Source organism: Ursus americanus, chromosome 20 (assembly GCF_024610735.1).
Source record: "Ursus americanus isolate L20-20 chromosome 20, mUrsAme1.1.p, whole genome shotgun sequence".
NCBI classification, from domain to species: domain Eukaryota; kingdom Metazoa; phylum Chordata; class Mammalia; order Carnivora; family Ursidae; genus Ursus; species Ursus americanus.
This window is the reverse complement of record NC_142146.1, coordinates 49,047,417-49,069,308: the sequence shown is the minus strand read 5'-3', so window position 1 is coordinate 49,069,308 and position 21,892 is coordinate 49,047,417. Positions and strand designations below refer to the sequence as shown.

At 41.8% G+C, this 21,892-nt stretch overlaps 1 protein-coding gene across 6 annotated transcripts in view; it reads right to left on the bottom strand.

Moving 5' to 3' along the window:
- Window positions 1-18,941, bottom strand: part of MME (membrane metalloendopeptidase) — a 96,516-nt gene extending 77,575 nt beyond the window's left edge. Inside the window, exons 1-3 of one of the 6 annotated variants that reach the window (XM_045812206.2) lie at window positions 18,808-18,941; window positions 14,082-14,248; window positions 13,334-13,369 (exon numbers count right to left, since the gene is read on the bottom strand). In XM_045812206.2, the coding sequence (XP_045668162.2) occupies window positions 13,334-13,369; window positions 14,082-14,238 (193 nt within the window). In that variant the 5' untranslated portion in view covers window positions 14,239-14,248; window positions 18,808-18,941. The other 5 variants (XM_045812233.2, XM_045812223.2, XM_045812214.2 and 2 more) reach the window with 5 other exon arrangements.
- Between the last annotated feature and the right edge of the window lie 2,951 nt (window positions 18,942-21,892).

The following is a 21,892-nucleotide window of genomic DNA, read 5'->3' as shown; positions in this document are numbered from 1 at the left end:
CTTGATGAACCAAAGAAACTATTTAACGATATGGCTTGGGCCATATCCATTGTTTTATAGTTGACTTGCTTGTTTCTGCTTTAAGCCTCAAGCACAGAGAAACAGATATACTGCTAGCTATTGGTTGCCTGCTAACTGATTCCAATTTGACTGCCCAATGATCTAGTCTGTGCTGTGGACTGAACCCCTTTTCTTAGCTTCACAGCTAAGGTCCTACTACCGTTAGACTCCTCTGGACTAAAGTTTTTTAAAAAGATATTTTGGGGTGCCTGGCTGGTTCATTTGGCAGAGAATGTGACTCTTGATCTTGGGGTTCTAAGTTTGAGCCCCACATTGGGTGTAGAAATTACTTAAATATAAAATCTTTAAATAAATAAATAAGTAAGGGGCGCCTGGGTGGCTAAGCAGGTTAAGCGTCTGCCTTTGGCTCAGGTCATGATCCCAGGGCCATGGGACCAAGCCCTGTGTGGGGCTCCCTGCTCCCAGGGAGGAGTCTTCTTCTCCCTCTGCCTGCTGTTCCCCCTGCTTGGGCTCTCTCTCTCTCAAATAAATAAATAAAATTTTTTAAAATAAAATAAAAATTTAAAAAGATATTTTGATTTCTAAAATGTGACAAATCTGTTTTGTTTTTTTGGTTTTTTTTTTAAATTTTGAAGGAAGATTATGCTCTGAGAAATGTTTAAACAGACATTCTGTTTTAAGATAGGAACACACTGAGTCACTTTGAGTGAAAAGATAAGTAAAAATGAATTCATTAGTAATTCTATCAAGTGGAGCTCAACAACAATATGCCAGGCAGGTGGCCCTCCACCATTTTCTCTCGCTGGTTGCTAGTTACCCACTTGAATTATATAATTACATATGACAACACGTGAGCCAAAAGCCCTAACCTGTGTGAAGTAATTTCTAGATCAGATGGCACATGCTAAGACTCTAGAATCTTACTCTTGTCAGCAAACATTTACCTCCATTCAGAAGGAAACCTCCTGCAAAGTTTTCTCTGGAGTAGGAAAGATATGGGTCTGGGAGGTGAGAGGAAACAGGATTAAAAGAGCATTTTAAGTATTTAAGTAATAAATAAGTATTAAATTAAGTATGTAAGTATTACACTCTAAGCCTGCTCACTGAGTGCTGCCACTAGCTCTCTGCTTTAACCAGAACCCCTCCTCCTGAAGCTCCGCGGCTCTAGCATTTCAAGACACCGAAAGGCACAACTCGCCTTCCATTATCACTCCAAGTAGCATCCAAATCATCACTCACCACGGTGCTTATTTAGGCTTCTGCCGGTTGACCATTCCAGCCTCAACTACCTTATTTCTTTAACTTTCTAGACATTCATTGCTGTTTATTAGAGACAGACACCTCGCTCAGCCTTCCCCTCCATGAAAGTTCCGCCATCTTCCCGGGTATCATCAGGGACTATGGAGACCACCTCTGCTCCTCTTCAGCTATAGAGTTTCTTAACCTTCTGAACGGTCATGACCTTCCTCTCTACTCCACATCAGTACATGCATTTTTATGGGAACACCCTGATGTTGCCATCACCCAGAATAGTTCTACCTTTGAAATCTTCAACGTAAGTAACCTATGCTCTGACCTTCTGATCCTTAGAAGTTTTTCCCTTTCTTTATTCCCTCTATACCTGCCCTTGAACTTCACTGAGAACTCTCACCCCACGCCCACTCTATTTTCCCTTTGCCTTTATCTTCTATCCAGGCTACATCCTGTAGTGCCATCATTTAAACCATCATCTCATCAAAGTATTTCATTCCCTTGCTCCCTGTAAGTAAGCCTACCCCGAATCTGTCCAGCTGCCTTCCTTTCCCCTCCAACTCTAGGCTGAGATATTTAATAATGCATTTTAGATATTGATTGACTGACTGTCTCCTTTTTTATTGTGAGCTTCTTGTGAGCAGGGACTTTATGTTACTCATGTCTACATCCTCAGCAACTAGAGTAGTGTTCAATAAATATCTGCCAAAGATATTATCAGTGATGCCGGGAAAATCCCATAACTGCCTGGTTTAATGCCATTTCAAATAACGGGCCTCAGTTCCAACAGTGTCATCAATCCTGTGCACAGCCTTGCTACGTAGCTGGCCCTGGTTAGCCTTCCCTTCCCCTCTATGCAGTGCCCCTTTCCAGCCTTTGACGCGCTCGCTTTCTCTGCCAGGTTTTGCTTACTTCAGTCAAAAGCGAAGGAACTGAGTGATGACCTTCCTATCCTTCCCAGCGTCCAGACGTATTTGCATTCAGACCACCATTGCCTCTTCCCCCCTGATAAGAGAGGGAGAGGGGGCCCTCCTCTGTCTAAGAGGAGTCCTGCCATCTTTCCCCTGAATATATTCTCTCTTATGTCCCCAGGAACAAGATTTAACAATTTTCCCACCTTCCACCTGAAACTTCAACTTCTTCCTCTCTGCTTTCATTTCTCATCTCATCAACCTCTCAGCGGCCCTTAACTCCAGCGATCTAATTTTTAACATACTCTTTTCCTTTTGCTTCGGTGATTTTACACTTCACTGCTTTCCCTTTTACCTCCCCGACTCCTCCTCCTCCTCCATCGTTTTTGGAAATCTTCATTTCCTTCCTGGTAAATCTCAACCACATCATGCATATGCTGATGGTTCCCGAATCCTTATATTCAACCCTAACTTTGCCACATGGAAGGCTTAGGAGTACCTCAAGTCTACACTGTCTCAAAGGGGACTTCTTACTGCTTGTTAAAATCTGTCCATTCTCTCCACCTTGTTAACATTCAAACCCGGGCAACCATTAGTTCTCATCCAGATAAGTGGGCAGTGGCCTAATTTCCTGCCCGCAGACATTCTTCAGTTATAGACAGTGATCCTTTCCAACAGTTTTGATCAAGTCATGCTTCATTTAAAACCCTTCCTTCTGTAACTTCTCGGTGCTGTTAGTAGAAGGTCCAAATGCTTTCACATGCACTACAAGACCCAACACCTGCTTATCTCCGTGCCAACGCTCAACACCGTCCCTTCCCATCCCCACTTTCACATCCTCATACACACTCTCTATGACTTAACCCTCCAGCGATCCCTTCAGTTCCTCAGTCTTGCCAGGCTCGCCCTCACACCTGGGACACAGAAATGTTATTCCCTTGTATAGGTAAGTCTTTGCCTCCACTTTCCCGGGTGTGAGCTAGATACCAGGCAAGTTTGAGAATGCTATACGTCTGCTTAAAATCCTTCAGACTCTCCCTGTGAGATATTTCCTTGTTTTCTATAGACTTTAGGGGGAATTACAACGCGTGCAATACATGACCAAGTCCCCATTAACTTTTCCAGTATCATGACTTGCTGACCTGGTGCACCCTTCCAGCCATCACGAACCACGCGCAGGTCCTAAGCTCACCAAGCCCTCACTGGCATGTTGCATCTAGCCTGTGCGCATGCTGCTGTCTGCTCCACCGGTCTGGCAATCTCTGACTATCCTTCAGAGCTTAGTGGGTGACGTTTCTTCTTGAGAATGCTTTCCTGGCCCACTACAATCACTCTAGCTGCCCACTCCCATGACTGATCTGGTTCAGGTGCTCCTTTCTCAGAGGGCCTAGAGCACGTTCTGCTTGTCTCTGTCATAGCGCTTATCCAAACCATATGGTCATTTTGTTTCTTGGTCTGTCATGCTGACTGGACTACCACTTTCCTACGGACAAGCGGGCAACTGAGTTCATGTTCCTTGGTGTTTAGTAAAGTGTGCAACATTTAGAAGGTGCTCACTTAATGTTTTTGGAAAAAAACCAATAAATAAATGGAGAGATGAACGAGTAAATGAATGAATGGTTGAAAAAATGAAGTGGTCCTGAAGTCTCTATGAAAACATTCCTGCCCACATTATTCCTGGGACATTCAGGAGGACATGCCAGGTTCAACCTCTCCATTACTAGCAGACAAACAGGCCTAGTGCCTCATTCACTCTAAGTTTTCACAGGGTAGCACAGCCTGAAATTGCACCTGTTAAAGCAATTCGCTAGTTAACCTACACCTTTTAAAAATGCAAACATCCAAATAATTCTTATGTACCTTAATGTCAATTGATTTAGTTACAATGTTTTTCTTCCTGACACCTAACAGAGACCATTCCATTGAAGGAACAGAAACTTTGTGTTCAGAGATGGTTTGGCATGGGTATATTTTAAAAGCTTCCCAGATTATCCTACTAAGCACCCAGAGTTGAGAATCACTATTCTTCGGCACTTTCCAGACTTTATTGTGCACACTACTCTCCAGGGGACTTTACTAAAATGGCAGCTGCACATTCAGTAGGTCTGAGATGGGGTCTGAGAATTTGCACTTTTGCAAGTTTCCCAGCTGATGCCGACGCTGATGCTGTCGGTCTATGGACCAGACTTTGAACAGCAAGGATCTGGTTATTCTCCTATTGCGGCAGGTGTCAGGCTTATTTACTTTTAGGGGGTCAATCAGTGGTGAGAGAAGGGCTAACGGTGAGAGTGTGCAAAGGTAAGCAGAGAGTAACTACGTATGCAAATCAGTGTGCTTGTGGTAGGTTTTGCTCTACAGGAAACAAGAATCTGAGCACCCATTTCCGATTGCGCTCATTTTAACTTCTTCACAGGCTGACCTGTCATCCTCTGTGCTAAGATAGAGCACAGAAGTCAAGGAAAATGTTAATAAGAGATGACAAATTTTACCTGAGAATATATAGAATGTACTACTCTCTCTCCATCTCCCTCCCCTTGCCTCTCTCTTTTGACCACGCTTTCATCTTTAAAAATATATTGACTGCTTTTTGATTTTCAATAAGTAGCTTTAAACAGCACATCTGTAACTTGCATGAAAAAAACACAGTAAATGGAATACATCTGTGCATTATAGCTACGGGACATCTCCCCGAAGGATGTGCAATGTGAAACGGGCTGTCATTAGTCTTTGCTGTTTCTCTGCAAAATGAGACACTATAATTCCAATTTTGTAGATAAGGAAAATAAAACGCAGAAAGCTAAACTGACTTAATTAAGATCACATGCTAACAACACAGGATGTGGCCAAAACTTGCATCCTAGTTCCCCCATGCTACGTTGGCTTGGTGAAGAAAGAAGTAGTAATCTTTCAAGATTGTGCCTTAATTATTCATAACACTTGTATCCCTTTGAAATAAGGCTGACTATTTAACAGCCTTTCTTCTACACCTGTCTACTGCTGGAATAGGTCTATATTCTATTCATCCAATTATTAACCTATTGAAATGAATCCAAAGTGGCCTTACAAGGCCGCATAAATTAGCTCCTATACAATGGAAGAGAAAGAAAAAGGAGGATAAGAATAATGCTAATGGCATGTATTCAAATGACATACAAAGAGGTTCTCTAATTCAGGGTAAAAACAAATTTGACTCTCGACTTACTAGCAGTCCGGGTGAAAATGGAAACATTTCACTGAACCCATATATGAAACCAACACATTTTTCCAAAAGCAGGACTATCCATGGTAACTGCTCTGTGATAGATGCCGTATTCTGACCTTGTTTCAGAAACGGCTGGTGCGCCTAGCCTCGGATACCAGTGCGTCTCCGACTCCCTCTGAAAGTGAAGCCCCAGCCCATGCAAACGCTTCCAATGTCCGATTCGGAAGTCATTTTCACTTCCTACTTGATTTTCTGTTTCCAAAGACTTTCACCAATATGACCCTCATGAAATCTAAGAATAAATACTCGCTCAAACGGAGAAGCTTGAGTTAAGTTATTTAGCGAAGCTTTGGTAGGCACTGAAAACAACACATCATCATTTTTTGAATTGCAGAAATGGGACTCAACATTTAACAGCAATCAGAAGATCTAAATATAATTACTTATAGATGGACACTGGGGAGATGAAAAAAAGGGATGAGGGTGGTTTGGTTTTGTTTCTTAATGGTTGTGTTGAGTTATAATTTGCATTCCATGAAATTCAACCAAGACTTTTTAATAAATTCATACAACTGTACAAAACCATCACCACAGTCCAACTTTAGAACACTACCACCACCCAGAAGGCTCCCTTGTACCCATTTGCAGCAATCTCTGCCCCACTCCCAGCCCCAGGCAATAGCTATCTTGCCTTGTGCCTCTTGTAATTTTGTCTTCTCTGGAAATTTCATATAAATGGGGTTGTATAATATGCCGGCTTCGATGTCTGACTTATTTCACTTAACATAATCTTCGAGGTTCACACATACTATTGTATGTGTCAACTTTTTATCTTTGTGTGGCATTCCCATTTATGGCCATACCATATTTTGTTTATTCACCTGTTGATAGACATTTGGATTGTTGCCATGTTTGGGCTATTATGAATAATGCCATAATGAACAATCACATAAAAGTTCTTGTGAGGACATGTGTTTTCATTTCTCTTAAGTAAACACCTAGGTGTGGAATTGCTGGGTCGTATGCAAAGAGTGTGTTTAACTTTTTATGAAAATTGCCAGGTGTTTTCCAAAATGATTTTTATATATTCAGCTGGGATGTACTGAAGTGTTTTCCATTCACACCAACAATGTATGATGGCTCCAGTCTCCACATCCTCACTAACACTCAGTTCTTTTCTTTTTCTTTTCTTTCTTTCTTTTTTTAATTACAGCCTTTCTAGTGGGTATGAGGAGAGGTTGTGTTGAATAGAGAAATATATTCCGGTTTTCAGTGAGTCAGAAATAGGATCCAAAGTAGTCTCCCCCACTCCACCACTACACTCTACTCCTTTCCTAAATGATCAGAGGGGAAGAAATCTTTCAGGATTCAAGGGTTTGGGAATTTTCCCCTTATGATTTTTTAATTCTCTATTTTTAAATTTCCCTTAAATAACCTATGAATATTATCAACTCAATCTTCATATCAAAGGGTTATTGGAAAGCACCTTGCTAGCCCACGTATTTGGTGATGAACAGAACTAAGCAAGACCCTTGACCTACAGAGGGGTCTTCCCATACCTCTTACTCTACAATGTTAAGTGTAAAACTAGGGTCCTCATCCCAGTCTAAGCTACGGTTTATAGCCACTCTCCTTCCCATATAGGTAATTTTCACAGCTGTAAAACAAACCTTAGGATTCCAAATAAGCTTACCAGGCATTGCTAATTTTCTTCCCCTTTAGCCATTTCATTCAACTTATCTATGTTTTCCATGCCTTGGCCATGCATTAAGGGGCAAAAAAATGACAGCGCACTACTGCTTAAATTCTACCCAGCAGGTAAGAAAAAATATGTTACATATGTTTGTATTTATCATATAATTGATTTCCTTCTTGGAAAGGATTTGATTGACAGATGCTAATTTTAACTGGAGAATTTTTAAAGCAAGTATCCCGCTGCACAATTGTCAGGGGAATGGTGTCAGGAAAGCTGCCCAAAGCAAACTGTCACATGCCACATTTAAATTAACAAAGGTGCGCTTCAGCTGGTTTTCCACTAAGATACCTGCTGTGTTCTTATTGCCTGCAGAATTTTCTCCATCTTAATTACATAGTGAAATAGCTTCATCTCCTACTCCGAAAGGCTGCTATGCGCCTGGTAGCCCTCCAGAGTCCGTCCGCAGTCTTTCCTGGACTGATCTAGTTGGGCCATTTTTCTTCATGGAGACTTCTGGGCTGTTAATAGGCAAGAAAGGAGAGACTATGGCCAATAGTGAGCCAGAGAGTCCCTGTTGCTTCCAGGGAAAGGCCAGCTGCTGCCAAGATACCTCACCTAGGCCCTTACCAGAATCTGACCCTTGCAAAATGATCAGGAATTTGAAGGTTCGTATTCAGAATATGAATATATTATCTCACCATGCTGAATATATCTTTCAAGTGAACAGAATGCCTCTTTTCTTTCTATTAATAATTAAATACTCATCAAAAGTTTGCTTGGTAGAAAAAAAAAAGTTTGCCTGGTGAGTAGAGAATTAAAGAGGAAAGGAAATGAACTGTCCTGAGAGGTTTCATACAGGTCTCGACGTCTCTCGGGGCTACCCTAATTACGCAGTATACAACCTGCACAATTGTACAGACGGTCTTTCTCTCTCCCTTGTGCACTGTATTGCTCATGTATCCTAACTTGGCTTCTCTATCCCCTGGAGAGTCTAAGACAACACTGTTAATATTTGCTGCGTTAGACCCCTTAATTTCAGGTTGTATTTGATGTACTAAAATCACTGATGAAGAGGCTCAATGTTCTCAGGAAAATAGCTGGTTTCTGGATTGAAGAGGGATGTATTCTCCTCCTTCTCAGTGTGGATGTAATTATTCAACCTCAGAGAGTCCTCTCGTGCCTCTGCGCATTAGGTCCTAGCAGGAGGGGAGGCGAGCTGCTTTCGTATGTACAGACATAGGGTACTAAAAGTCTGATGGTCTCCTGGTCTGCTTGGAGGCAACATGGAGAAGTGGTCGTGAGTATGAGTTCTGGAACCAGGCTGCCTGGGTTGGCATCCTAGCCCAAGTTTGTTCATCTGTAAAAATAAGATATAATGGTACCTACATCACAGGGTCATTATGAGAAGCAAATGTGTTAATACATATAAACTGCTTATGATAGAGCTAGCCACATAAATATTCAGTGTTAGCTATTATTCTATTGTATTCTATTCTATTCTTATTCACCCGTATTCTATTATTACACTCCTCTACAGATCTGTTTAATGTTCCTTCCCTATACTTCTATATTACACACCTCAATTTACTAATGAAGCGACAGCTTGGTGGGGAACGCCCGCGTGTGTATGTGTGTGCGTGTTTGAATTCTTCAGAGATAGCCTTAAAATAAGCAGCTATGGGGGATGTCTTCGTTCCCTCTGACTGCTAGAGCAAATGACCACAAACCCAGTGGCTTAAAACAGCACACATTTACTATCGTACAGTTCTAAAAAGGGTTATCAGCGCTGCGTTCGTTCTCGATGATGTACGGGAGATCCATTCCCTCCCCTTTCCAGCGGCTCGAGGCTGCACACGTTCCTTGGCTTGTGGCTGCTTCACTCCAACCTCTGCTTTCCTGCGCTTCTGTGGCTACATTTCCTTCTGTTTCTAACCCTCCTGCTTCCTTCCCCTTAAAAGAATGCTTGTGATTACATAAGGCCACCCAAATGATCGAGGATAATCTCCCCATTTCAAGATCCTAAGTCAAATTTGCGAAGTCTGGGGGGTTTGTTTTGTTTTGTTTTTTTCCAAACAAGGTAACCTATTCCCAGGATCCGGGGATAGGAAGTGGATCTCTGTAGGGAGGCATTATTCCACCTACCACAAAGGGGAAAGCACTGGATGATCTCTTGAGATCATTCCAGCCAATCCCCTATGGAGGGGATTCTACTGTCCGAAGGGGACCATGGAAATGTCTGCAGACAGTTTTTGGTTGTTTCAAGTTGGGAGGGGAATGGTTTTAGACATCTAGTGGATAAAAGGCCAGGGACGCTGCTAAATGTCCTATCATGCACGGGACAGCCCCCTCCCCCAACAAAGAATTATCCGGGCCAAAATGTCAACAGTTACGAAGCTGAGAAGCTCTGATTTAAAGCGTGTGATTCCTTGAAATCTTCTGAGTTAGTAAGGTTGCAGTGCAACAGAAGCCAGTTTCAGGATTTAGATTTACATGGAGAAGTTTGCGGAATCACAAGCAAGCTTTATAACTCCGTGTTTTTGACAATCTTATAGGGTAAATAAGAGTTGAATAATATTACTCATGCTTTAATAGTAGGGTTTTGAACACTGCCTTAACTTGTTATTTGTTAAGTAGTGTTTATTTTATTTTAGGTTTGGTATAATCTTTCATACTGATACATTTCATACACATGCAAATTATCTTTAGGTATGTATTATAAACATCATTTGTGTATATTCTAAATATTTAAATTTACAGATGCTCAGATTTAAAGTACCTACTACCAAATACATTTCAAGATGATCCACGGCCTTCGACAGTATTTCATTTTTGCCTTAGTATGACTGGACTTCTAGTCCTTGACTTCAAAGGATCAAAGAGTTTTTGTTTTTGTTTTCCCCTGGCTTGTAATTTATTTATTTATTTTTTTAAGTTAACTCTACCTCCCGTGTGGAGCTTGGACTCACAACCCCAAGGTCAAGAGTCCCATGCCCTACCGACTGAGCCAGCCAGGCACTCCCCGGTTTGTAATTTAAATGTGTCCAGTGATCTTTCTGAGTGGCCCAGAGAGCAATAGGCACATAGACTGTCTATATGTGAACTATTGTGGTGATTTCCCATCAGGTCTTCATATTCAGTTTACAGGGCTGGTTAGGGTACTAGGAATCTTGTAAGCAAGGTATTAGGCTATTTTTCCAAGAGCTTTATTGGCTCCATAAAGTCAGCCTTAGCTCCTTAAAGATATCTGGTCATATCTGAGTCTATGTATGTTTCTCTTAAATGTGACATTCCAGTCAAAGCCTGGGTGTCATAACCAATGTTTCCAATTATGTCCATGTCAGCCCTGTGAGGGCAGCTGGGGCTCTGGGAGCCTGTGCAGCTTACTGATCACTTGCCGTGACAAACTCATCCACCCAGAGAAAATCTAAGTTAGAACCGACTTTCACTACAAGTAAGCACCTTGTCTATCGATACCTACTTTCTCAATTCTCAAGAATTTCTGTGCTTGGGTTTGAATTCTCCCAGTCTTTCGAAGTCATCTAGAATTGTCAGTAGGAGACTTTATATTCTTTTCATCATCTTTTTCCCCATCTTTCTCTTCCTTTCCATCCACTGGACTCTGCTCATTCCCTTTCCTTAACACTGTCTTCTGCCCAAGAATTCCCCTAGAACTTTGTTAATTTGCAGCAACTTCTAAAAACAGTAGTTGTATCTTCTATAGTAGAAAAGCTTTACTAACCAGCAGGGGACCGTGGCTGTGTGAACAGGCATGAGTGTGAATACTGTATCCATGAGAGTGAGTTTCATCTTTATTTTTTTCTCCCAGGAAGAATAGTAACTATAAACATGAAAGTATTCTAACAGCTTGTAAACAAACAGAGCTGATTAAAAACAGAGTCATTCAGCAACTCTGTTTACTACTGACACTATTTCCATTGTATACATTTCTCTGCCAAGAAACAGTTTTGGAGGTGTTTTACATTTGCTATGATTTCTAACCTACAAAGGATACGTGTCAAATAGGTCTTAACGAATTGAGATTTGCCAAGCACTATTACAAAAAAAAAAAAAAAAAAAAAAAGCCAAAGCCCCAACCCTAAGCAGGAAGTCACATCTAAGATTCCAGATTCCAGATATCACATTGCTAATTGGGGTAGTGCCACTAGAGCGACCTGCCCAGATCTCTATGCCTACCTAGTGAAAGGATTCAGTTTCTTCGAAAACAAAATAAGAAAGAAAAACAGAGAAAGAGAGAAAGTGCAAGAGAGAATCTACAAATTAAGAGACTTTAAAGACATGTCAGGTGTATTAAGGACAGAGAAACTTGGAGATAATTAGAGGTTAATATGTAAGCAGGAGTTTCTCAAAACAGGTAATGAGCATATAATAAGAGCAGCTGGTAGAGAGAAGAGTGCGGGAGGGTTCGGGGGAGGAGTAAATGGTAACTTTGACAACCTGGGCACACACCAGTTCTGGCACAGTGACCCTGGACATCTCCCAGCCTGGGTATCTGTGCAGCCATTTCCTGGGGAATAAAGAAACTTCTTTGGTTTCTGGGAAAGCCCTCAGATGGGAAAGTCCCTATAGTATGTTGAGCAGCCAATGGCTGATGTCCCAATCGGGCCTCCCGCCAGTCACCCACATCATGTCTTAGGTGTCTTGCCAGTGCACAGGTGATCCAGAACGACTACAGCAGTGAAAATATCAAAAAGCAATAGAGAAAAGCAGAGGGCAAACAGTTGGAACATTAGACTGCCACCTAAAATCCTGAGTTGTTTTCTCACCATTATTTTGCAAAGGTCAAAGAATAGCAAAAACCCAGATAAAACCATCTATAGCAAATGGTTCAAAATCATTTGGGACAGGTTATTTCTTGGAAGAAATGTAAACATTAGAAAGGAGGTTTAGAATCTCCTGCCAAAGGAGACAAAAGGTAAATACTGTGCTCATATCCCAGGGTGTGGTGCTCAGCTGTGACCTTTCTTTTCCTTGTCAAAATGTTCTTCTTTTTTGCACCACACTCTAATTGATGTGACATCTTGCAACTCCACACACCTTCCCCGTTCCCTTCTCTGACTTTTCTTTTCCTTCCACTCTAATTCTCAAAGTCTTCTTAAGTTTGGCCCTTACAGCTCATCTCTGTTTTGGGAACTCAAATACTCCCAAGGCCTCACCTAGCACCCCTGGACAGATCCTAAATGCACCACAGATCTTCTTATACTCCGTCTCTACCTTCCTTCTGTCTCTCCTCACTTGCGTGAAACCCCTGGCTCAGACCCCACATGTCCAAATCCATATTCATCACATCTCTCTCTCCCTAAAACAAACTTAACTCCCAACTTCTCTATTTCTGTGCACATTGCCACCATTCTCCTGAATCCCTAGGTTTTAAAATTTGGCCTCATTTTTAAAGCCTTACGTCCTTCATTGAGCAGGTCCGTTCCCCTGAGCCATCCAATTCTCCCTTCATACTGTCACACAGCTGTCCCATCTCACCGCGGGGGGCTCCCCAACGCACACCTTCATTGCAACAGCAGCCCCCACCTGCCCACCCTCTTTGGCTCGTTGCTTCTCACACCACCCACCCAACCCGGCATTCCTAGAATCACCTTTCAGCTTTTGCCTTATTAAATGATCTGTTTTGCAAAATACCCATTTCTCCTTCATCAAGGCTAACACATGGACTTTCAAAGCTCTCCATAATGTGTCCCTATTTATCAAGCCTACATCTTCACTGCTTCTCAACAATATGATTTATTTCTGTTGTTCTTTCTCCCTGTATTGCATTCCCTCTTCTGTACCTCCACTTCCAAACCCTAGCCCTGTTTCAAGTCCCCTCCCAAATTTCTACTTCTCCACCTAGCTTTACAGACAGCATTTCACTCCCTTCTTAGTTCTTACCCGTCTCATGACCTGCATCGAGAAATTAACACAATGATAGGAGGCTCACCATTTCAATGTGTTGATTTTCTTGCTCCAGCTACATGACAAGCTCCATAAAGCTAGAGATATAGTTCTCTATCACCCTACCAAACACTCCAGGTATGAAAAGAGTGCATTCTTTTTTAGAATAAACTAGCAAATTAATCTACTACTTAAATGCGTTTAGATTTTCCTTGACTATAAATCAATGAGGTATAAGGAATAAAAGTATAAACAAAGAAAATGTAGGGATGGTTGCTTATTAGCATTTGATTTTTTAATGTTATACATTACTTATAAAACTATTAAATTTAAAAACCATCTTCTTACCTGATTTTATGCAGTCTGATGACTTACAAATACCGTCTGGAAAAAGAAGAGTACATGCATAAATATTTGCAATACGGTCTTCTAATTTCTCCCTATCAAAAACTGCCAACTAAATAACCAGTTCCTTAAAGCAAGAGCTGAAACCTGAGTATTATATATCATTGTCAATAGCTAGAAAAATATACACAGAAATAAAATAGGCAAATCTTAATTTAAAACTTTTATTATGAGGAAAACAATGCATTCATTGTATCACCTCTACCCACTAAGACCTAGGTCTATTAAATTGAAATCATCAGTCGTTTTAGTCTGGTAATCTTCTTCTTTTCCTATTAAGGGACCAATCTTTTCTATTCCTTAGTGTGAAAAACTTCTAAGACTCAAATTAGACCGCTTAGATTCCTGTGAAACCCTTTAGAATTTCAACGACACAACAAATTTCACTAATTAAAGTTGGCCATAAAATTGTGCACACTTTAATTAAATAAAACCATACGCTAGACTCTATAAAATAAGCATGTGTGCACTAAATATACTTGGCAATTAATAACTTAGCTCAAACACACAAGACATTATACTTCAGTCAGAGTTCATTGTTTTGACACGTTCCATTTGTTTTGATGTTACATTTCGTGAAGGAATCTTTATACCACCCTTAATACATTTGTTTGGCAGATGAAAAAAGCATTAAGATGAAGACTGCACTCTCTTGTGCATGTATGTGTGCACAGGCGGGGGAACAACTCACCATCATAGGTTGCATAGAGTGCAATCATCGTCACAGCGATGATGGTAAGGAGCAGGACAAGGACGGAGAGGCTGATCTCCAGTGGGGTCCATCGTTGTTTCTTTGGCCTTGGAGTGCTGCTATCAGTTATATCCATCTGACTTTCTGATCTGCCCATCACCTAAAATCTGTTAAAAATAAATAAATAAATAAATGTCTTTTAAATACTATTAATAACAAACTGTAATAACAAACCGATAAAGAGAAAAAGAAGAGGAAATGTGTACAATTTTCCAAATGCTTAATGCAGCTAAATAAAAAGTAAAAGGTTAATTCGTTTTAAATAGAAATAAATTGTTGTTGAAAGTCAGGATTTCGATTCTGAAAACAAAGAGTATAGAGACAATGAATCTGAAATGACAGGTCATAATCTTCCTTCCTTCTATCCTCCCTCCCTCCCTCCCTCTCTCTCTCTTTCTTTTCTTCTTTCTTTTATATATACATATATCACTGAAAATCTAAACAAAATTAGGCAAGAAGACTCGGCTAATGGCTAAATACTTACCCAGGCTTCCTTCGGCAGTTCATAAGCAAATAATTGCTGCACCATCATAAAGCCAAGTTTTAAACTCACCCTTCTGAACTTTGGACAACATCAAAGGTGAGTTTTATATCTTGCGCCAGGGGCCTCCTTTATAAGCATGGAAATCAATGACTAATACTTAGAGGTTTTGACTAAGCAATAATTTGAAACACGACTACAGATAAAAACAAAAAGGAACAAACACTTGTGACAGTTAATTTTTAGTCTTAAAAACAACTTTTATTTTTACAGTTCAAAATTACAGCTACTGCTGATGTGGGTATCTATTAACTGGTTAGACAACATTCTGAAAATGGTCACTCACTAAGGCAAAAGTCAGTGGTTTATACCCAGGGATGAAAGATATTAAGCCTTAATCAATGTTTCTTTGTGCAGCTGAAGAAGAAAAAATATATGATTAAAAAAATTCTACCCTGCAGGCCAGGGTAACGACTGTTAAGATACTTATTTAATTTGTATTTAAATTAATATTAATACTTCTACTAATAATAGCTGACATTTATTGAGTACATCCCATGTGTCAGTCACTAGTACTTTACACGTACTAATTGATTTAATCTTTGTAAGGTGGGCATTAATATTCCAATTCTGTACTTTAGGAAACTGGGGCACAGAAAATTCGGGTAATTTGCCCAACTACACAACTAGTAAATGTCCTTTAGAAAGAACACATTTGGCCACTGCTAGAAATAAAAATATATCATCACACAATAAAAGTTATTTTTGATCTTATTGCAGAAGTTTTGGGGAGGGGAAGGGAAATCGAGGGGATGTAAGCCTAAATATTAAATTTCATTATGTTCCTTTTAGAGGCCTCGTGATTTTTTATCGACCATCCACCAAAGCTCAGACTTCAATTTTTCTGCATGACTGTAGAAAAAGAGCATCGTAAACTAACAGACTAGCTGTTTATAGCTTGGTACAAATTAAGCGTATAATTTAGTTCCTAGATGAAGTGACTGCTCAGAAATACTCTTAAGAGTTAAAGATCTTTGTCGAATACCCACAATTCCCTGAGAGTGTGCTTTGTGGAAACTGAGGCACGGGATAAAGTCGAAATAGAGTCTATATCTGAAGTGTGGCCTGGGAGATCCCACTGATAACTAGGAATTTAATCTCCCCAGTGAGTTATTAATAAGTGAACGACAACTGGACTTTAGAGTTCTGGATACAAAGTCTTAAGCATGCTGTTCTCTTGATTACACGAGGCTATAACCAAGGACAGACTATCAAATAAAAATATTTTATTAGACCATGAAAACTGTGTCTGCTCAATAAAAGTGGAATGTAATGTACCCGAATGTTAAAATGTCTTACTTAATGGTTATGTAACTCATGTAGGCTTAGTCTCACAGCCCCTGGGGTTATGATATGGAATTGCATTGATCGTGGTCCTTGGAGTTTTAATAGGGATGTGATTGGGGAAAGAAAAGATGGGACCGAATTTAGTACTTGGACACCGTACAGAGAGATTAATAATAAAAAGAATAATTTTTCCAGTTTCCCCAGAAGAATTCAAGAACGACCTAAAGAGCGTCTGAATATTAATCACATTTCCCTTTCTGGCGTATTTGTCCTCCTGCTCTAATATTTCAGAAGATAACCTAGAGAAAGGTATTTCTGAGATAATACGATCCACTTCTCTTTTTAGTTCTTAGAAGCAGCAATCAGTTTCTCCAGAGCTAGGAACCAGCGCAGTCACAGGGTTAAATTAAAGGTGCTCTTTGGCACCACCAGGCTTCCAACTAGCAAGAAAACTAGTAGGGAGGCATGTCGTTCTTTCTCCCTGCCGGGTGACTGTTTTCTCACTTCTCCTCCTTACCCTTGAGATTGGGGTACAGAGCAGCTGGGCTCTCAATGGTTGTGCACCTCAGCCTGCAGAAACCGTTACAGGGAAATAAAGGCAGTGACTAAAGCTGTTAGTCCTTTTACTGGCATCAAAAGGATATCATCTTTGAATCACCTGCAAACTCCCCATCTGCCCCTCTTGTCAACACTCTGCAAAATTTCAGTCTTTTGCTCCTAAGTAGCACTTTCAAACAGCACTGAGCAAAAGCAGAAATGATGCCAGTGTAACTTCCCAGTTAACTTTGTCATTCATGTCCAGATACCTGTGGTGGGTTCACTGTTTTCCTTTATGAAACAGGGCTCAGAATCTTGAACATCAGGATGGAATATATCACCAACTCCCAGACACTGGAAAATCCACCTCAACCACACCCAACCGGTTTTAGGGAAAGGAGGGAAGGGGGCAGTTACACAAAAGAATACAAAAAAACTATAAAGTTGATACTTACAGTGCCATATAAAGTAGGATATGCCAAAAAAACAAAAACAAAAAACCTAACACGTTTAAAATACTGCATCTCAATTTAGAGATGTGGTCAGAAAAGCTTACACCAAAAAGTAGACACTTCCACAGGAGAGGACAGAGATCTAGGAGATCTCAGCCACCAAGAAATCTGTGAACTTCAGCTTAATACCGTCACCGAAAGAATAAATGATTATTTTGCTTTGTTGTTTCAAAGCAACATAATGCAGCAATTCTTCCACCAGTCGAGAGAAGGCATCACTTCATGGTAGAGTCAAATCAAAGCCCCTACAGGGTCACTGTTTTGTTATAGGGAAGTCTAGAAACCAAAGCGATTTTCACCTTCACAACACTTTACCACCTTAGCATTTCTGCCAGCCCCTGAGGGTACACTACGGAAACAGCCTGTATTATGGAAACTGAGGCACAGGAAGCAGGAGAAACAGGTTCCATATGTAGGCTGTGGCTGCAGAAGCTGAAGAGGGAGGCACTCAAGAGACTTTAATTTGTAGGTGTTCCCCGGGGCCTGGGATACAGAGCTCTGACAAAGTACCAAGCACATCACTCCCATATGCAGTGTAGCTATTCAGCAGAAGTCACAGCATTGAGTTCAAGAAAGTATCGGACAAATCTCTGTATGTGCTGGAACCAGAAATAACGCAAGAGAGTGAAGACACTGCGAGCCTTCAAAGCCGATTGCCGATCAGCAGGTTCTAAATGCTGACACTGCAAGTCAGGTACTACTTTCCAGTTGGATAAAATTACCATTTGCATCACCCCTGGGGGAGGAACAGACTCGATCAAGTGGCGAAAAGAGGAACGTTTGGTTGCAATTACCCCTGTTTTCAAATAATACAAACAGAATGAGACCGATTAGGTAAGGAAACTTTCATCTACGTAAGAACGCCCCTCTACTCGCGCCAACCCCTCCGTGATTTAAGCACGCTATCGGCATAAATTATATAATAGGAAACTAAGGTTAAGGCAAGATGAAGAGGTAGGATAATGAAAGGATCTTCAGGTTGAGAAAAGTAAAAATAGGAAAGTGAGTTACAAATGAGGAGAGAATCCGATTGAAACCAAAATGATAACAAACCTTGCTTTAAAGGGGGGGGAAAAAATCAGTGTCTGTGCAGCGGAATGGCAAATTCCCAGCCCCCAAATCGGTCCCCCTGCAATTCGGTAGCGCTGATCTCGGCAACCAAGCAGAACTCCCAGAGGCTGCAGGGAGCTATGGCAATGAACCTGAGGAGTCGACCCGACATCACTCGCAGAGCCCTCCTCCCAGGTCACCCTCTTTGCCCCTTTTCCCTCACTCTTCAGGTCCTAGTTGCGGCTCCTTCCCAGGGCACGCCTCCCTCGCCCACGGCCGCAGGGTCCCGGGCGCTCCGTCGCGCCGGACCCGAGCCGCTGACCCTGCTCCGTGCGCCTCCCGGGCAGCCGCTCCCCTCGGTCGGCTGTGCCCGCCCGGTGCACGTCCCACCGGCTCCCACCGCCCGCGCTCTCGCGCCCTTCGGCCCCTTCTCCCCAGCTCCCAGGTGGGGGCTCGCTCTCCCGGGACTCACCAGTGGGAGTCGGGAGAAGTTGGAGGCTGCTGAGCACACACATCCCGACCAATGAGCGCGCGGGGCCGGGCGTGGGGAGCCCCGCCGAGCGCCGGTCGGTCCGTGCGTCCGCCCCAGCGCGCCCCGAGCGGCGCGGGCTCCGGGCTGCGGGCGGCGGCGCCGAGCCAAGGCCGGACTCCGGGGAGGTTCCGGGCCCCGCGGCGGCCGGGGCCCGGGGGAGCGAGGGGGAACAGGGCATCCCTCGGACCCGCACCGGGAGAGACTCACCGTGGCCTCTCAGCAGATCCCGCGCCGGGAGTTGGGCGGCTGCTCCCGCCTGCGCTCGGTCAAGCTTCGCCACTTGCACATCTCCGCGCCCCGCGCGTCTCGGCGCTCCCCCCCCACCCCCCCCCGCCTCACCGCCGCAGGACGAGCGAGAGGAGCAGTTCCCTGGGTGACCTGAAGGTTTCCGCTAGGTCTCCCGAACCCTGGCACATCTCGTGTGGGGGCCGGGTGTGCGAGTGTGCGAGAAAGCACCCCCTCACCTCACCCTTCCCAAAAGGGCTTTGCCAAATATTCTTGGGATTGCTTAGCTTCGGGGCTTTCAAGAAAACAATACATTGCCTCTACGAGATTGTGTAGTGCTGATGAAGGTTCTGTTGCTCTCCCTAGTCAACCTGAGACAAAAATGATTCTCTTCTCACATTCTTCTTTCGCTCTTTCTCGCTCCTTTTCCTCCCTCCATCCAAGCTTCCTTCCTTTCTCATTATTTATGTTCTCTTGTTCTTTGTTTTCTTTTTCTTTTCTTTCTTTCATGACCCCCTTCTCCCTTTTCGTTCTTCCTGCCTCTCTCCTCCTCTGTTTGCTTTCCTTCTCTTCCTTCCTTTCTTTCTTTTTCTTGGTCAGACCAAAATGATGTCAAGAGCTATATTCTGTACTGAAACTCCCCACTCCCACCTCCTGACTCTTGGGAATCTAGTGATGTGTGTATCTGAAGGCTTGGGGATGGGGAGTGAGAGAGTCACAGAAAAAATAGGCTAAGGTGTGTCTCTGCTCTACCTACTAAAATTAGTTATGTGTCCGGACCCTTGTCATTTTAATGGAGCCAAGCAGTACACCATTTTCATGTAAGACGTGCGATTCCTTCTCAAGGAAGTTTTAAGAAAAAGAAAATACTTTTTGCACAGAGGTGATTCCTTTATACAAACTGCCTTTAGCAGCTGTAAATGTCAAGGAGCTCAGAAGAACTAGACCTCCCCTATTGGTTTTGTTGTTGTTTTGCTTACATGATTTTTTGTTCAGTTATTCAATGCCAAACACATATGAGTAGCTTTAGCAGCGGTCCCTTTCCTTTTTCCAATCATGTCTAATTGCAAACACAGAGACGCACACACCCTGTGGAAGTTATACTGAAATACAGGTGACTTTTCCTGAACTAGCAATTATCTGTTTTTAACATCAAGCGACTGACAGATTTTACATTCTTTACATGGTAGAGCTGAAAGGCGAGGAGAAAAAGTGATACTTGCTAATGAAATAGTAAACGGAATACAACGGAGAGACTTTTTTCTTTAAGTTAAAGCAATTATTAAATATTAATATAGATAAATCTAATACAAAGGCTTCAAGAGTACTCTCTCCATATCCCCACGCTTTACTCTTTCTTGGTGCATGTGTTAGTCGCCACTTAATCCTAACGCAACCCTAAAATATGAATGTAATTGCCCTACAAATGAGCATAAGGAGCTTGGCTAAGTTAAAAACATCCAGAATTGTTTCAACTAGAATGTGAACCCAGTTCATTCTTTTTCTTTTTTTTTTTTTTTAAGATTTTATTTTTAAGTAATCTCTACACCCAAAGTGGGGCTCGAACTTACAAACCCCAAGATCAAGAGTGGTGTGTTCTACCTACTGAGCCAGCCAGGTGCCCCTGAACCTTGTTTATTTTGATTCAAATGCCGAGTTACTGGTATCCTCATTTTACTGAAAGGACTGAAGCATAGATCGGTGATATACTAAAATTCATTGTGTGAGAAATCTAGATCTTCTAACACTCCAGTGCTTCAGCTAAATTACCAAAATGTTATTTCAACTTCACATAATCAACAGTGAACTAAAAGGAGTTAGAAAAGTCCTTTCTTTTTTTACCCCACGTAGCCAGTCCTCCATTTCTTCATAGGGAGCCCCATGTATTAAAACTGTAATATATTTCTTCTGATTAACATAATAATGAATGTTGGGGGGGTGCCATGGCCAGAATAATCCCCAAATTTGCATATCAACAGGAAATGCAAGTCAAACTCACACCTGATCTTAACATTTCTATTTAAACTTTTCAAGCTACATTTTGTTTTCCAATTTGCACAAAAATTTTAAACAGGAAAAGTTCTTTTGGAAGGTAATAGAATATCCTTGCAGTTCATGAATATCTTATTACCAGCAGAAAATAAGGCAGGCTGGTTTGTGTATAGTGCCTCTAAACTTACAGCTGAGTGTTGAAAATAAAGGTGATTCATTTAAATTCTTTTAAAAATTAAAGATTTGTTAATGAGAACTTTTCAGGCTATTCTGTTATAAGCATATATCATAGTTTTAGTCCTGTCTCGTTGCTAGAAGAAAAACCTTGAAGGAAGTCAATTCAAAGATCCACTCCTGGTAAGGGTATTTTAAAGGAAAAAAGAGTGGATATAGCGTATACAGCAAAGGAAAAATGGCATGGTTAGTTATCTTTAGACTGTCTTTCACCTGATAGTCCAGTGTGTTTCCCACAAGAAATCTTGATCTCATTAAAGTTTACCAGAAATTCAAGGGTTTTATCAAATATGCTAAATCCCTTCCCCAAAGGAGGTTATGCAAGTCTGAGAAATTTTCCCTTTTAAGGGATCTAAGAAGAGCCCCCAGGTGATGAAGCTCAGAAAACTGAGATTTACAGAGGTTGTCCAAGGTCATGCAATTTGGGGAGTTATAGAAATGGAGGAGAAAGTAGTCCTCCTGGCTACCATGCGTAAGTTATTAAGAATGGAATGCATTGGTTCTGGCGAGTTGCAGAATAGACCCTTCAAAGCTGTCCTTATATGCAACACGTATAAATGCTTGATAAAAGTCTTTTTTTAAAGGCCTTTTAAATGCACCACTGAGCCAGCAAGAAAGTGAAGGAAAAGCCAAAATCATAGCCAGGAACTCAGGAAGGCTTGTAAGTACTAAAGATGGCGCTGCCCCAGGGGTATATACCTATCCGTGCGGGCCTCACCAAACCTAGAACTGCAGTTTAACAGGACTCAGAAGTACCAGGGACTTCTTAGAGAGCAATGTGAAAAGTGAAGTCAGCTCCTACAAAAAGCTGAGGGCACTGAAAAGAAGCATCTGTAATGCA